This window comes from Aaosphaeria arxii (genome assembly GCF_010015735.1).
Source record: "Aaosphaeria arxii CBS 175.79 unplaced genomic scaffold BU24scaffold_2, whole genome shotgun sequence".
NCBI classification, from domain to species: domain Eukaryota; kingdom Fungi; phylum Ascomycota; class Dothideomycetes; order Pleosporales; genus Aaosphaeria; species Aaosphaeria arxii.
In genome coordinates this window covers 1,221,353-1,237,746 of record NW_022983475.1, presented here as the reverse complement: position 1 = coordinate 1,237,746, position 16,394 = coordinate 1,221,353, and the positions used below count along the sequence as shown (strand labels likewise).

Sequence of the window (16,394 nt, the reverse complement as noted above, 5' to 3'; positions counted from 1 at the left end):
TGTAACTGTAGCTATGTCTAACGCAACAATCTTCAAAAAAATAATGATTACACAAAACTTGGGTTATTCTCTCCAATAACTCCCTCGAACAGCGAGATATTTCGCACTCTGTGCGAATAGGCGCGTTTCAATCTATCACCTGTGGCGTTGTACCACAAGGCGTGGGGACGAGTTCAGGGTTGCTTGATATGGACTTAACCTCGGCCCGCCAGCGATTAGAACGGCAATTCAGCACTTTAACTTCAACCTCGACCTCAATCAACCTTTTGCGACCTTCTTCATCACATACATATTTTAGGTGTCATAATTGTGATCAACACATCCTAACTATCCTTTACAACATTGAGCTCTGAATTACCAAGTCCGCAATCGAGCAGGTCACCTTCATCATAGTAGCGACTTGTCCCACGGCTGTAACTTGCAAGGGGCGCTCTTTCGCCTTTCGTTCAGGAGATGTCTTCAGAATTTTTCAGAATTGATGAGCACGTTATAGATGCTTCTCACATTCGTGGTTTTCCCAGGTCTACCTCAACTACCCAGGAAGAAGTCCTCCAACTCGCCGTAAAACAGTACACACCTCTGTTGAACACGAATCCCAAACCTGGAGATGTCACGATAATCGCAGCTCATGCCAATGGATTTCCAAAGGTAAACTAAATTTTGGATATTCTTTGATTTTACTATTCAATTTACCCAGTCGGGTCATATTTGGTCAGATAATGTTGATATCGCATACTGCCCCACATTAACAACATTCCTGTTCCTATGCCATCGATAAATCCAGATATCTACGCTTGTTATGGGTGGTATCTTTCATACGAAATGCTAACCTCAATCAGGAACTATATGAGCCACTCTGGGATGAGTTACTGAAAAAACTGAACAAGTCTGGAATATCGATCAGAGGGATATGGATCGCAGATGTTGTCCACCAAGGATTCAGTGGCGTTCTCAATGAGGAGAAACTTGGAAACGATCGTGAGTAGAGATATTTTGTTTTCAGTAAGAAAATGCTTACGATTACAGCGGCCTGGCTCGATCATAGCCGAGACTTGCTTCACATGGTGAATACTTTCCGCAAAGAGATGCCGCGCCCTATCATTGGTGTAGGGCACAGCATGGGCGGCTGCCAGCTTGCAAATCTCGCATTGCTACATCCACGGCTTTTTGAGTCTTTAATTCTCGTAGACCCTGTCATTCAACGCATGGTATCTGTGAGTGGTAATGTTTCACCAGCATTCTCTTCCGCGCAGCGCAGAGACAGGTGGCCTTCCCGTGAGGAGGCCAGGAAAGCTATGATGAGGAACAAATTTTATCAGGCCTGGGATTCTCGTGTGCTCGACCGATGGATAGATTTCGGATTGAGAGACCTGCCTACTCGGCTTTACCCCGAATCATCTTCGACACCGGGCCCGGTCCCTGCAGCAGTGTCTGGAGAACCCACGGTCACTCCAAATCCACCCAAACCCAAAGAGGTCACGTTAACGACTACCAAACATCAAGAGGTTATGACTTTCCTTAGGCCAAACTTCGTTTTTCGCAATGGCGACAAAGAACCGTCATCTTCTGAGTACACCCTGGACAACCCTCAAATCAATCGCCGCACTCACCCAGACCTTACTCCAGGCTCTATTCCACAAAGTCCCTTCTACCGTGGAGAGTCCATGCTGGTTTTTGCACAATTGCCCCACCTGCGCCCATCCGTGCTGTACATATTCGGAGAACTGTCCTTCCTCTCGGACGATTCAAATATCGAAGACAAGATGTCTCAGACAGGCATCGGCGCGGGGGGCAGTGGCGGCGCCAAAGAAGGCCGCGTGGACCAGGTCATGGTAAAGGGTGCAGGTCATCTGATCCCTATGGAGAAGGTTGAAGAGAGTGCTGAGCACACAGGCACATGGATTAAGAAGGAGCTGTTGAGGTGGAGAGCTCATGAGCAGATGACTCAAGAAGATTGGGCAGGGAAGAAGGGCATAGAACGATCTATTATGACACAGAGATTCCAAGATGAATTGAAAGATACAATGAAAGGCAACAAGATGCCGCAGAAGAAGGAGCCAAGTGCGAAGCTTTGAATATTCGCGAGGCATTGCATTAGATTCATCATAGTCTCAAATATTTATTGTCGGAATACGATAGATTACCTCTTTCGTTGTTCATACATTATACTAGGTCACCAATATATTCTTGATGCCATTTGAATGAACCAAATTATCAAGAAATTGAGCATCGCGGAAGAAGGTAGTCGATATCAATCTGATTCGGATCAATTCCCAACAGGGTTGGTGCTTTGAGCTTTGGCTCAAGGCGCTTATGTAATAGCGCGCTACCGACAATAAAATGCCCGCGCAATTTTCTTCTGTTCCAACTTCCAACCTCAACCGCCAAAGATCAACAGGCAACTCGACATTGAGTTTCGTAACGCTGTAGATGGCGCAATTGACTACCATCAACTTGCTCAGACACTGACATAGCGCATCTCAGCGAACGTTGTTTTCTGTAAGTATTGCTGCTTTTACGGTGCACTCCCCCGCAAATGATTAAATTGTAACAATCCAACTCCTATACATCGTGAGGATTCTTAACGCTCTAGAATTACAATGATGCATTGCTACATTTCGCGCATAGCTTCATAACTCGTTGGCGCATCCGCTAACTGTATAACAGTACACGTAAACAAATGCGTAGAGCATCTAGCGACTATAGATTCGAGTTATTGACTTCCAAAAGGTATGAGCACTTCCCTGCTTTCAATCCCCATTCCATCCCAGCAGAGTGATGATCACACGACACCGGAAAGGCATTCCTCAATCTGAATATACATTGTCGATTCTGTCAAGAAATAGTTTCAGCCTTGTCTGATTTCTGCTCCTCCCTTCTTCCTGTTATCCAACATGTTGCAAGTGGTCTTCAGAGGCTAACAATCACCTCAATAGGTACATCTCCACCCACTCTTGCACGCCTGCAACCCCTCCTCTTTCCAGTGATGATACCCTTTGATGCGTCGGGCGGACAGATTGTACTCCAAGGTCGGCATCCGTTACAAAGCGAGCGTACAAACTCGTGGGTGTTTGGCTGAGGAAGTATTTGTTGACACAGCATCATCTGATCGCCGACTATTCCCTCTGAATAACTGTCGACATTGCTAAGCCTGTACTGACTTCGTTGATAGGTTCAAAGGTATGATCGAGGTCTTTCGTTTTCGTCGAAGTGTTTCCATCCTTTTCATATGATGATTCTTACGATATTCACACTGTGTGAATGGGCGGCCTTGTAACGAGGGACGTTCGTACTGATCACTCCAACAAATCTGATTTAATGAGGTACGTGGATTCGAAACTGTCGCGGAGAAACAAATGCTAACATCAAGACAGCCTGACACTTGATGGGCACTTTGTCTTCTATCCTGCTCAAACTTTGTTCGAATTTTTCATCGGCACCTGCTGACGATAACGCCAAATAGTATATCGCGATCTTGATGAAATTCATGCTCGACCTGCTACCGTAAGTCAGCAATCTGCTTTTCCCTTTTCCCCTTTCGTATGATGAATAAAATGATTCGCTGTGTTCTTACCGAGTTCACCGTTGAAGAAACAAACATATTTCACCTTGGAGAACTGATACACCCTTCACTTCACTTGATATATTTTTCGCCTCCCTGGTCATGATCCAAGGCTAACTGGGAATAGTGCATAGATAAAAACGTGTGAGATAGCGCACCGCAATTCCGCTCTACCGAGCGGTGTAGTTTTAGTAGTCCAAACAAACAAATGCAAACATGCTGTTTCCTGCTTCATGAACCTGTTCACTGTATCTCGCCTGTGAAAGCCAGTCGGTGTGTTTTCGCCAGCGTGTCATCGCCCATGTACCGAAGTACATATTCTTTCCCCACTCAATTCCCGTGTATGCATCTCAACTCTTCATATCCAGCGTATCAAAAGGTCCAGACCCATCAAACCAACCGCCCACAATAAACCGAATTTGCAGTCCGTACACGCATTTTTGCTCCTCCTTCTGTCCCATCAACACATCCTAACTTTGCACGTTCCGTCCCGAACCACGTTGAGTTCCCGCCCGTCCCCCGAGCACATGCAAACTCTCTCTTGCCCACAGAAAGGACGCTACTGCAGCATCTCGCCAGGAAAAGGCGGTCAATGCCACGGCCTCGTTGGCCAAACCAGTCCCAATCCGGAAATTCACGATGAGGCTGGCATCGCAGCAAGTCAGTCGAAAGCAGTGGCTAGTCTCGCCTGACAGTGCAGTACAAGCACGCCATGGTGCACTATTTCTCAATTTGGCCGTGTGTTTGTTGACAAACATTGCAAATCCTTGGGACCAGGGGTGGCAGAGCTATTTCTCAAGTGCTTTCGATCGGATGATAGCCGAAGAGGCAAACACTAATCATGCATTATTGATGTGTCGAAAGTCTCAGCAGCAGTGGGGTAGTTACTTCGTCTGGTAGGTTACCTTGCCGATCAATCATATGGGTAGGAAGAATAGTTTTCTTTGGATCTTATCGTGCCATAGATGGGTGTATATGCGTGCGTTGCGTTGTTGTGGGTTTCACCGATGTCCGAATTGTTGACATGGCATGAGACTTTATGAATGCATGGGTAGGTAGGTGGAGAGAATTTCTATCCATGATATCCACCGTTCGCTTCGATATTAGTGCTTTTTATCTTTGTGCGTGGGTCGTAATATCAAACGGTTTGTGCTGTTTCTACATCGGTCCATTGAGAATGAGACATGGGAGCACATGCTGATATAGCGCTATTTGTTGGTAAAATCAATTATCCTGGGTCCTATTTCAACCAGTTAGTCTTCTTGTGTTATTTTGTGTGTCTCTGGGTTGTGTAGGGTCCTGTGTGGGATTTTTCTTGGATTAGTTGACGTCTTGCTATTCCAAGTCACCTACTCAAATTCTTACGTATAACATGAACAGACACGACCGTCTGGCTTTATTGAACAGTACATTATATATCAGAGATATATATATCAAGCCCACCCGGAACGTAGAAGGAACGACAAAGGTCTGCCTGCAATGCGGGACTTGACAAACAGGTTCGAGATTGTGTATTGATGTGGATAGGATAGTCACTCTGAACCTCGAAAACACTTTACGAAGATGTATAATTTTTCCAACCGTTGAAAGTAAATTGAAAGAAATTAAAATATACTCAACTTGTATTCTATATGTTACAATCAAAGAACTATCTCCTCGAGCTTCTCCTCGCTGTGCATGTTGTGCATGATATACTATGTAAAAGCCAGACTCGAAATATATCACGAACATCCACATATAAACCAAACACCAAAACAAATAATCCATGATCATAGTTGATACAGGACATAGAACATACTCTCGTCACATTCATAAAAAGAGAGATGGTATCGAATATTAGATATAATTCCCCCATATCAGGAGATAGTAATGAAACCATATAATTCTACTATAACACCACGCAGCCTACAAATTGATAATTTCTCCTATACTTACCATACTACACTATACAGCCACTACCCTAATCACCATTCCTAAATTAAAAAAAGAAAATAAAAGGGTAAAGAAAGAAACAAACCGTCGACCTCCCAACGCAAACACCACAGACAGCACAACCCACCGTCCGTCAGCCGCACCACCAACCAACCTCCACTCCCATCTACAACTCCGTCACCGAACCCACCACCGCCTCTCTCACAAGCGGACGGGCGAACCCGGGGGCGCATACCACCCAGCATCCCCAGCCATCACATCACATCATAACGACAACCGACCCTCCGTTTTCTTTGGGGGCCCCGGAGTTGTCAGCTTCTCTCCTTGGTTGTGCTGTGATTGGCCGAACGAGGCGCTGAGGTGGGAAATGCAGACGGAGAGATTATTCGAGGTGTTCGACGGGCGCGCAATGATTGAGCTGACATGTATTTGTCCGACGGATGGATGGGATTGAGTGGATTTGCTTGATTATCGGGGCCGGGTGGTGGAGAATGGTGGCTTATTGGGGTTTTTGCGGGATATGGATGGGCTGATGGAGGGAGGGAGGGAGGGTAGGGTGGATGTATTTTCGTTTCTAGGTGATGTGATGTGATGTGGGGGAATCTAGGCATGTGGTTGTGGGATTGGGGGGTTTGGTGTCACGGGAATCTTGCAGTGTACTGGACGGGGGAATGAATGGGATGTTTCTCGATCGAGGTTGTCCGTGGGGAAGCTGGAGGTGTAAACGGGTGTTTGTCTTGCTGCTCGGGGTAAGAGGGAGGCTATGGGATTGTACATGAAAATACGTTACATGCCTACATGTATGTCAGATATCGTTTTTACAGCGGTGAACGATACGGATAGCTGGAAGCAACGAGTAAACTAACTGTAGCTTGTATTGGCGCATAATGATGATTTAAAAATAAATTCGGTCGTGGATTCTTTTTGATATGTACTTAGGTACCTATTTGGTAGGAGTCCCGGGAGACAAAGTGATGGTAGTTAGGTGGAAGGCGGCGGAGTCGTTGGCCTGCATACGTTGAGGTATCATGGAGCTACGGAGTACATACATTTCTGCATTTGATAGCGACTGACTGCGCCATGCTCTGTGCCACACGAAAAACGTACGTATGAATACGGTAGTTCGTGACGGTGGACATGGTGAAAGCGACGTAAAGAATACTCGCTGAAAGACGCGTACACAAAGAAATACACATGCACCATTGCTTCTGCAGGTGTCGTCAGGTTCAATCCCCTCGTTGCCCGAACATTTTCCCTAAGCGGAAAGTAGATGTTTGTTTCGAAAGAGGACTGTCGATCGCTCACAGGTGATATTGCCAGAAAACCCGAAGCTAATTACCGTGCTTGTCTTGTTTCTCGTTACAAATACACATTGCTTAGCGCTCGACTGGCTCGCTGTTTCGTTCGGTATTTCTGACTGCATGATGTGTGTGTGCAGGCCATAGACCTGGGATGGGTAAGGCCGAATGCTGATGTTGGACCCCTGTGGGAGTACACCGTCAACATCGTTGGACAAGGAGATCGAAACAACAGGCTGCTGCTGTAAGGTAGGCCCGGTTGGACTAGTAAGGCAACTGGCGCACCAAATCAAGAGCAGATGGTGAAACCGTGGACTACAACTATCCCAGTGTTGATAGTTTGCGCAACGAAGTATTGTTGGCTCGCTGTTATAGTGTCAGGACATACCTGCGTACGGGTAATCCTCCGCTTCGGGCTCTTGCACGACGTAGAGACACAGTGCCGTGCAAGTACCTAAGGAGATCGCGTAGGGCTAAATGAGCAGCAGAGTATACAGGAGAGGATATTCAAACGATAACCAGATACAGGTGTTGTGCTGCATTGGGAAATAGCCGTTGCAAAAATCGATAAACAAATATTGCTGTGCTGGCACGACTGGATGCGACTCTCATTGGTTCCAGGCGTTAAAGTTTACAAAGAACCGTACGTCCTACACCAATGAAAAATCTGCGGCGGTTGTTGCTGTGGACGAACGCGCATCTCTATTTTTTCATTATTGTTTTTATTTATTTCTCCCCCTGTAGATTGTTTTGCGACTCCGTGACTGGAAGAGGAGTAACGCCGGATTTTCATTGTTTGAAAACCTTTTGTTTTTGGGGCAGTCCATTGGCTCCGGGGTCGTTGTGCAGCTGCAAGCCCATTTCTTAGAAGACTGATCTACTGCCTGAATGGAAGGAAATTGGGGAGGGATTCGGCACGGCATGAGAGCGAAAAGGGAAAGCAGTGACATCCATCCACATCCTTATTCTGCTGCTACTACTGCTGGGCTGGAGAAGGAGATACAGAGGTAAGACTATCTCGCTCTGGAAAAGCGGTCATACTCGTCAGCTGTTGTACTTCTAAGTCTTGTTGTTGCTCGATGTCATATGCTGGGTTATGCCTGGAGATAGAGAGCAATCAGGTAGGCTGTGACGACGATGGGCCAGCTCCCGTCAGCCCTGCAGAATCATGACTGCGGGAATTCCAGAGACGCTCTGGGGGGGATGCCAGTCCAGTGTCCGGAGGAGCCGTTCGAACCTTGCGCATGTCTTTGATGCGCAATCTATTTTGATGACGGAGACCGGGATCAAATCATTCTGGAAGATGAGCGGAGCGTTGCTGAGGCCATGTTATTTCCTCCATCCTGGCAGCAGTCCGTTCCCAGTCCAGTCCCCCTCTACCAAGGGGGGCGATATGGCGGGGCTGGTTTGCGCGTCATATTTTGGACAGTCCACAATTCGCAGCAATTATTACATGGACGTTGGGCGACTGTTTGTGTCGTGGACAATTGCCACAGAATGAGTGGAGGCCGCTCGAGCGATTGGCGGATGCGTGTCTACAGAGGAAGATGGCGGAGCCACGGTAACAGTCAAACGTTCTGTAAGCTCTTTAGGGTCTGTGGAGACGTGACAAATGTTAATACTCGTGTGCGCGCGATGAATGCACAGAGCAACTTGTGTACGGAGTATGCTGCCATCGTTTACACGCAGGAGTTCCTTTCAGAAGTTCACGCACGTTCTTTGAGCGAGTGCACAAAGACCGTTATTGTCATTATTGACTTGGTAGGTATCTGAGCGCGAACGCGAGCGCGTTGCGACGGCTGCACCGTCCGCGGACGCTTCGTTCCGTGCACCCAGCGGTTCTGGTGGGTGCGATATGATATGGTATGATTATGAAAATGGTTGTATGACGGACATGATGTGCAGCACAACCAGGAAATCAAGTATTCGGGTGCCATTTGGTGAGACAGGCATCTTACATCGCACAGCACAGCACAGCACAGCACAGCACCATGGTAAACAGGGAAACTGAACTCACAGGAGACCTTCAGCAGAGAGGAGAGCGGAAGCTGTGAGTTGGAAAAGTTGGACGAGAGGATCGGGCTGCATCGATGAGCACATGGGGAAACATGGGAGACAGGGGTATTGACAATGGCGAGGAGATGGACGATAATGATGTTGATGAATGTGATGATGATGGGCAGCGAAGGACAGCCAGTCGCCACTGCCAGGAACGGAGTCAGGGACAGCACTCCACTGGAAGGGACGAGAACGGATTGTCACCACACCACTGGCCAGTATTCGTAGAATCGTAGGTGAGTGTTGTGTATTGTAGAGGAGAGGATAGGGATCGTACAAGAGCAGAAGAGCGATCCGTGGACCGTGAGAGCTCCGCTTTCTGTGTGCGCTAGAGGAACGCCTCCAAAGCAAAACCAAGTCGACGGTGTCGTTGCGACAATCATTCCCGCAAGGGGTCTACCGGCCACCAATAAGGCTGCATGTACCTGCAGACGACCGGAACAAGGAGGAAAGGATGGCTCCTCGCAATGGGGACCATCATGGGAGCTCGTGGCCAGGAAAGGGAGGCAGGAAGTGAAGGATGGGCAAGGCGGAAAGTGTCAAAAGAGCTCTAGCAGTAGAAAGTAAAGTAGAAATGATGATAAAAAGGGGAGAAGGTTGGGAGGGTGTGGTGGACTGACTGTAGCTGCGACGCTATCGTGAAAGGTGCATCCCAATTGAGTTGTGAATACGCAGTTGACCAGGACGAAAGTAACAAAGTCACCACTTAACAAGTAGTAGGGCAGAAACGTGCCAGTCTAGCCAGACCCACGCCGACAGAGTGGCCGTGATTGACCTCATCTCATCTCCAGTGTCCATTCAATTCAATCCCAACTCTTAAGACTCATGCGCATCATTCCGTCTCTTCCTCTCTATCCTGTCATCAGCTGAATAGACCCCTTTTGTAGTCTGCCGGCTGGGTGCATCATCGGAATCGTGGTGGGCAATCGATAATGAGATGGCATGGCATGGCATGGGGCATGGAAGGACAGGACAGGACAGGATAGGATCAAATTCAAGAGGGGGGTGCGTGCATCGACGCGTTCGCGCGTGAAGCACGAGGCAAACGGGACGGGGCGGCGTACAGTTAGATGTCGCGCTGTCTCTGTGTAACTGAACTGCCCAAGTAGGTATGTCGATGGCCCTGTGCCTGTTCACGTCTTTGCGTTCGTCACGTCTCGCGGTCCGTGAGGAATTGGAATTAGGGATTTATGAAACTCTGGTCGCGGTCTGTACTGCACTGCATACAGGGAGGAGCATGCCACCAGTGAACACAAAGAAAGAGAGAAAAGACATCACGTGAGCTGCACAATGCAATCGATATGTGATGTGATGTGGGCAGCAGCTGCAGCCATCTGTTAGTGGATGGGAGACTCTCGGTGTCTTTTTCCTCTGTCTGTCTCTGAAAAACAAATGAAAAAAGAAAAGAAAAGAAAGAAGAAAGACGAGAGGTCAGACGTGTGCCAGAAAGGAATAAAAGAAAAAGGGGGTGGGGATCAGCCAATGGGATGGATGGATTTTACAAGTACTTTTTAGGGTTCCTGGCGGATGCAGCCGAGCACTAAACCACAGTTTACCACGCAATTCAAGGTTGTGACTTGTCTACTGTGTAGGTAGTTAACTAGGTAGGTGTGCCTTACTCCGTATGTACCGTAACTGCCGTAATGCCACCGTCATCCATCGCTCCATCAGGCCTCACAGTATTTCTCCTCTATCATCATCTTGGCTTGATTATTCAGGATACGAGAAGAATTATATACATACTGGATGTGTGTGTGTTGACTACCTAGGTACTCTGCATAATCTCGATAAAGGCCTATCTGATTGTTCTCTACCAGTCATGGGCAACAAAGAATACTGCTTTAATGATTGATGGATTGATAGGATGCAACTAAGGATGCCCATTTATTCATTCATTCACAACTGACTTTTACCGGACTGGAGCATATTCTGATAACCCATCCTTTCCCTTTCCAGATCATCCTTGGGTAGTCAGTTATTTCAAATTTGGCGATGCCTTACCATTCGACACGGTACGGGCCCCTAGCCTTGGTACATCCCAAGTTCCTAACTAACACCATCAGGTACCAGTCCAGTCCAGTCCAGTCCAGTACTCGTAGCATAACTACTAGAGTTAACATATTCGTCGCACAGCGCAGTACAGCACAGCATATCGCATCACATTGGGACTACCTAGACTACACACCATTCCCTAAATAAATCATTGCTACTCTGGCCGATTACCCAGGTAGGCATGTCTGATTTTGAGTCCGAGTCTGCTGTAATAGCGACAAGACTACAGTAGGTACTCCGTAATTACCAACTAGAAACTAGTCCTCTTACTCTTACGCCTCACCTCACCCACCCGTACCCCTACCACTACCCTTGCCTCTATTCTTTACCCATGCCCTTACCCTTACCCTAGTGTACAAGACAACTAAGTATCCTAATTAGTGGTCTGGTCACTGTAGTCATGGCCTAGGTAATCCCCCCAACCTCTCTCTCTGTGTCTGTGTCTTCAGCGACCAGTCCCAGTCTAATAAGTGTGCCGGGGGTCTATTCTCATCCTGATCATCTCATTTCCCATCCTCGAGTTGTGCCGTCGTTTGTCGCCGACCTAATCCCTAATACATCTCTTGTAACTTTTTGTGCCTGCCTTGCACAACTCTTCGCCCACACTCGCATCTTTCTCCTTCCCTTCCCTACTCCCCCTGGTCGTCCTTTCCTGCCCATTCACCCCCCCCCCTTCGCTCCTTCCCTGTCCTGTTACCTTTCCAACTTCCAACTCCCCCCCAAGTTCCAACTGAGAATCCCAAACGGCCTACGCCTCCATTTCCCGCCAGTCACGCCTCATCTCTCCGCCACACCTTCACTCTGAGTCTCTTTCACTCTCTTTCACCCCCTTCACCTCTCTCACCTCTCTTACCTCTTACCAACTTCATCCCCTTTCGTCACTGATTCTCGTCCACCCCCCCCTTACCCTTACCCTTACCCTTACCCTCTCATACTTACCCTACCCTGCCCTACTCTACTCAAGTCTACTTTACCTACTATTATACTCTCCCCTTTAACAATCAATCATGCCTCTCGCGCGCTCAGACTCCTTGTGACATTCACTAACCTACAACCTTCATTCACTATTCTGCGCGCGCGTCTTAATACTTTCTGCTCTCACTCTTCTCACTCTCACGCTCCTTTCACCGCCTCCATCTTTTCACTGCAGCAATTCGCGGCCACTACTCCCATTTCCGCAACTTGCTGCCGTCCTAAAAAGGCCAAAAGAGACCTCCTGCGCGTGCTGTTCGCTCGTTTGTGCCCTCGCGCGTCAATCTATTCACGCTTTGCCAGCGCAGCACCGCCGCGACCGCCCCCCAGCCTTTCTGGCCTCACCACAGCAACGACCTCTATCTGGTCTTTTGCACCCGCTTTGCCATTTCGAGCTTCAGGATCTTCATTATTACGCTTGACTCTCGCGCCGGCTACTCTGCTCGTTTCCTCCTTTCCCCTCTAATCATTCCAACGGCCTGGGCTTAATCCGAAATTGGTGGAAACGATTCATGCGGAAGCCCACAGTCACCCTCTCCACCCCCCAACTCCCCCCATCGCCATCGACCATCAACTCCCTCACAAAGTACTGTACATGTACCAGTCCAGTGGCCCGTCAATCGTAACAGACCAATACCACTAGCATCCCGCGCCTCTTCTCTCTCTGCTTTGTTCTACTGGCGATCGCTGGCTGCTCAATAATACTCCTACGAGCTGCCCTCCGTCAATCATAGCAACCGGCCCTCGCTCTGACCGCTCCATCACCACACCTCGATCCCAAACGAAGGGGTTCGCCTGCTCGCCAACCTCCTTTCCTCGCCCAAGAAAGTCCACTTTCCTCCCTCCCCGGACGCACTGTCTTTGGGCAATTATCCTGATTCTCAAGCCACGCAAGCTATGGTCACCGACTTAATCCCTTTCTTCACCAGCTAGAGAGAACCCAATCCACGGAAGTATACCCGCCTACCGTGGTCCTGGACCTGTCTCCACACGTCCTTCCCAACCGTCGTCCCTCATTTCTTCGACTTCTTCTCCCGCATCTGCAACACTTTGGACCCTTACTCTTACTCCTCCTCCTATCACTGCTCAAACTCCTCGATAACGCACTGAACCACCACCCAACACCCCTCTACCAATTCGAGTCCAAATCCCCCGCCTTGGATCATTCTTGTACTACATCCATCAAGCCATCGACCTTCCACCTGAGATGCAACAGAGGACACTTTAGATCTTTGATATCCTAATCATTCGAGGACTCATTCACCGGACAGGCTCTTCTTCGAGCTTACGACCGGACGATTTCTCACCCTTCAGCTCTGTTTCCTCGGAGCCCTTTCGATCCTACCCCTTTGATAGGCAGGACTAGGGAAGCAAGCATTCATCATGTATCCAGAGCACCACAATGGCTGGTCATCTCTGGAAGAGAAGTATGAGGTGATGAAGGAGATTGGTGACGGCAGTTTTGGCAGCGTTGCACTTGCTCGCGTTCGAACAGCTGGCGCACATGTAGCTCGACGGGGAACTCTCGTAAGTGACACTCACAGCACATCCGTTCTATTGATCGAATTAGTCGCGACTAACGCGTCTTAGGTCGCGATCAAAACGATGAAGAAGACATTTGATTCATTTTCCTCGTGTCTGGAGCTCCGCGAAGTCATCTTCCTTCGATCACTTCCCCCTCACCCTCATCTAGTTCCTGCCCTCGACATCTTCCTGGACCCTTACAGCCGGCGTCTTCACATTGCCATGGAGTACATGGACGGAAACTTGTACCAGCTCATGAAGGCGCGCGACCACAAACCATTGGATGCCCACAGCGTGAAGAGCATCCTCTTCCAGATCATGGCTGGCTTGGAACACATCCACCACCGCGAATTCTTCCATCGTGACATCAAGCCAGAGAACATTTTGGTTTCTACATCACAACAGAACGACTCTTCACATCCTTTCCGACGCTACTCGGCTTTGATGACCCCTCCTTCAACACCTCCTGCTTACTCCATCAAGATCGCGGATTTCGGTCTTGCAAGGGAGACACATTCTAAGCTGCCTTACACCACATACGTCTCCACTCGATGGTACCGTGCACCCGAAGTATTGCTTCGCGCTGGTGAGTACTCGGCACCCGTCGATATCTGGGCCGTGGGCGCAATGGCAGTTGAGATCGCAACTTTGAAGCCCTTGTTCCCAGGCGGAAATGAGGTGGATCAGGTCTGGAGGGTTTGCGAGATCATGGGAAGTCCCGGTGCCTGGGTCAACAAGTACGGCAACCGCGTCGGTGGAGGTGAATGGAAAGATGGCGTTAGATTAGCCCAGAAGTTGGGCTTTTCCTTCCCAAAGGTATGTTTACTCCAACAACACGTTTTAAATATTTTGTGCACAGCATTAACTTTGTGCAGATGGCTCCTCACTCGATGGATACCATCCTCCAGTCCCCACAATGGCCTGCCAGCTTGGCCAACTTTGTCACCTGGTGTCTGATGTGGGATCCTCGCAACAGGCCCACGTCAACCCAGGCCCTCGCCCACGAGTTTTTCCAGGATGCTTTCGATCCCATTCGCCTGAAGTCCTCTTCATCCAAACTTTTGGGCCGAAAGCAGTCGGATCTCTCCGGTAAGGACTCTCCTGATGCTTCGCCAAGCCTCACCTCCAAGACCTCCTCATGGCTACGACGTTCTTTGGTCGCTCGCGAAAGCGCCCCAGCCGTTCCTCAGCACCAGCCGGTTCAAACCATCTCTCCCAGGCCTTCGCCTGCCCACTCAAACACCATCGATGTTGTTCCAACCAAAGCTCGACCCAATGCGACTAAGCGAGCTACGTGGACGAATGGCGTACCTGCAAACGGGGCGCCTATTCCCATTTTGCCCTCGATAAAGCCTATATCTCCCCTCTCTGATGCAGTCACAGCACAAGCCAGTGCACGTCCTGCAGAAGAAGAAAAGGCTGCTAAGAAGATTGGTCGGCAGTTGTCTGTCGCCTCGCACGGAAACCACTACGCCGACATCCATCGCCAGGAGGCCGAAAGGGCACTGAATGGCCAGACCGGTCTCGTATCACCACCAAGTGGACAGAAGGAAGGATTCTTCTCACACCTTAGGAAGCGTGCGCGCCGCCTATCCGGTCGTTACCAGACGCCCATGTCGCCTAACTCAGATGACATTGAAGCCAATGCGGGTTGTGCCCCATGGGCAACCAGCAACCGAAGCACGATGATGATCGACCAGCCCCTTGCTGCCGCGCCTTCGACTACCTCTGATTTCTCCGATCTCGACAAAGCTCTGCATCAAGTCAGGTGTAGTCTTGAAGGACCTCCTCAGCCTGTCAATACGTCCAAGAACGTTCGTGCAACAAATGCCTCCATGCTGAAGCGACACAACTCCGTACCCCACGGTAATGAGGGCCGTGTTGAAGGACAGCCGGGCGTGGGGCCTATCTCGAGCAGAACCCGCCGCGCCGTCCAGTCCAAGTCGAACCCATCCAACCGATACGAGACCCCCAACGAGGAAGAAGAACTCCTGAGCGAGGTTCTTGTGTCTGCCCAGAAGGCCGTCAAGAAGTTGGATAGGAATGCACAAGCCGGAGCTGAGTACCGAAAACAGCCAGCGCAGCCATCTCGACCTGACCTCGGAGCTGCTGCTTCCTACCTCACCCCTTCGCCTTCCGCAAACCGTAACGGCGTCAAGTTTGGCCAGAATGACTATGTGACACCAACGAAGCCGCTCGCGATATCGAAGAATCCACCACCGAAGGAGGGCGTCTCCAAATGGCCGACACCACCTTACGATGAGAGCGATTGGGCTTCGAGCGTGGCCGCCAGTTTGATGGCCACTCAGGCTCATTACCGGTAGTCGGAACGCTCTCCATTTCCAGGCCATCGCACCTTGCAAGAACAAACCTTCACTTCTCTTAGACCCCATTTTCGACATCTATCACCTGTAATATGTCCTTCCATCAGCAGTTTTTACTACATCTCCTGCGTCTATCGTCGAATACAGTTCGGGGCTCGCGCCACCCACATCCTACGTTCACGGTTGACGACCCTACGAGCTCCCATCGGCACCCCGTCAGGAACGGTAAACAACGAGAAAGGGAAGGCGGAAGACAAAAAGTCGCGAATCAGCGCATCATCGGAATGGTGTTTTGGCGTTGCTCTCAACGTGGTCCAATCGTTTCATCGTCTTCGCAGATCTGCGGAGGCTCACAATCGCTTATACTCAGTTTCTTTCCTTTCCTTTCCTTTTCAATTGCGTACAACTCACCCATCTATGGCGGCATTTTCACTCATCGGAACGGTCTTGGAGGCTTAGGTCATTTCATTTTCGTCGTGGAAATTGTAGGCATTAGCATCCCGAAGCTGCCTTTGATTTTCGTTCTTAACATCTTAAAGCTGCGGTGGAACAGCGCCACTGCACACTTTATTTTCCATTTTGAGCCTTCAATTCAGGGTGCTTAGAGCAAGCCACCCTCCACTGTCACAGATACCTCGCTAGACTATTTCGCATACCCCCTGTTTCCTTATT

At 49.2% G+C, this 16,394-nt stretch overlaps 3 protein-coding genes across 3 annotated transcripts; all 3 read left to right on the top strand.

Moving 5' to 3' along the window:
- The first annotated feature begins 235 nt into the window (after positions 1–235).
- Positions 236–2,169, top strand: BU24DRAFT_447548 (alpha/beta-hydrolase). The gene is made up of 3 exons (XM_033530828.1): positions 236–648; positions 840–978; positions 1,027–2,169. Exons 1-3 carry the CDS (start codon positions 454–456, stop codon positions 2,073–2,075), a joined length of 1,383 nt encoding a protein of 460 aa, XP_033387281.1. The 5' UTR covers positions 236–453; the 3' UTR covers positions 2,076–2,169.
- A 2,019-nt stretch (positions 2,170–4,188) lies between these two features.
- Positions 4,189–4,571, top strand: BU24DRAFT_418516 (uncharacterized protein). Its single transcript, XM_033526999.1, has 2 exons — positions 4,189–4,397; positions 4,451–4,571. The coding sequence occupies exons 1-2, from the start codon at positions 4,202–4,204 to the stop codon at positions 4,489–4,491; spliced, it is 237 nt and encodes a 78-aa protein (XP_033387280.1). The 5' UTR covers positions 4,189–4,201; the 3' UTR covers positions 4,492–4,571.
- Positions 4,572–13,257: 8,686 nt separating this feature from the next.
- On the top strand, positions 13,258–15,722 carry BU24DRAFT_342512 (meiosis induction protein kinase-like protein; the record flags this gene model as incomplete). The annotated part of the gene is made up of 3 exons (XM_033523322.1): positions 13,258–13,401; positions 13,465–14,214; positions 14,274–15,722. 3 exons carry the CDS (start codon positions 13,258–13,260, stop codon positions 15,720–15,722), a joined length of 2,343 nt encoding a protein of 780 aa, XP_033387279.1.
- Between the last annotated feature and the right edge of the window lie 672 nt (positions 15,723–16,394).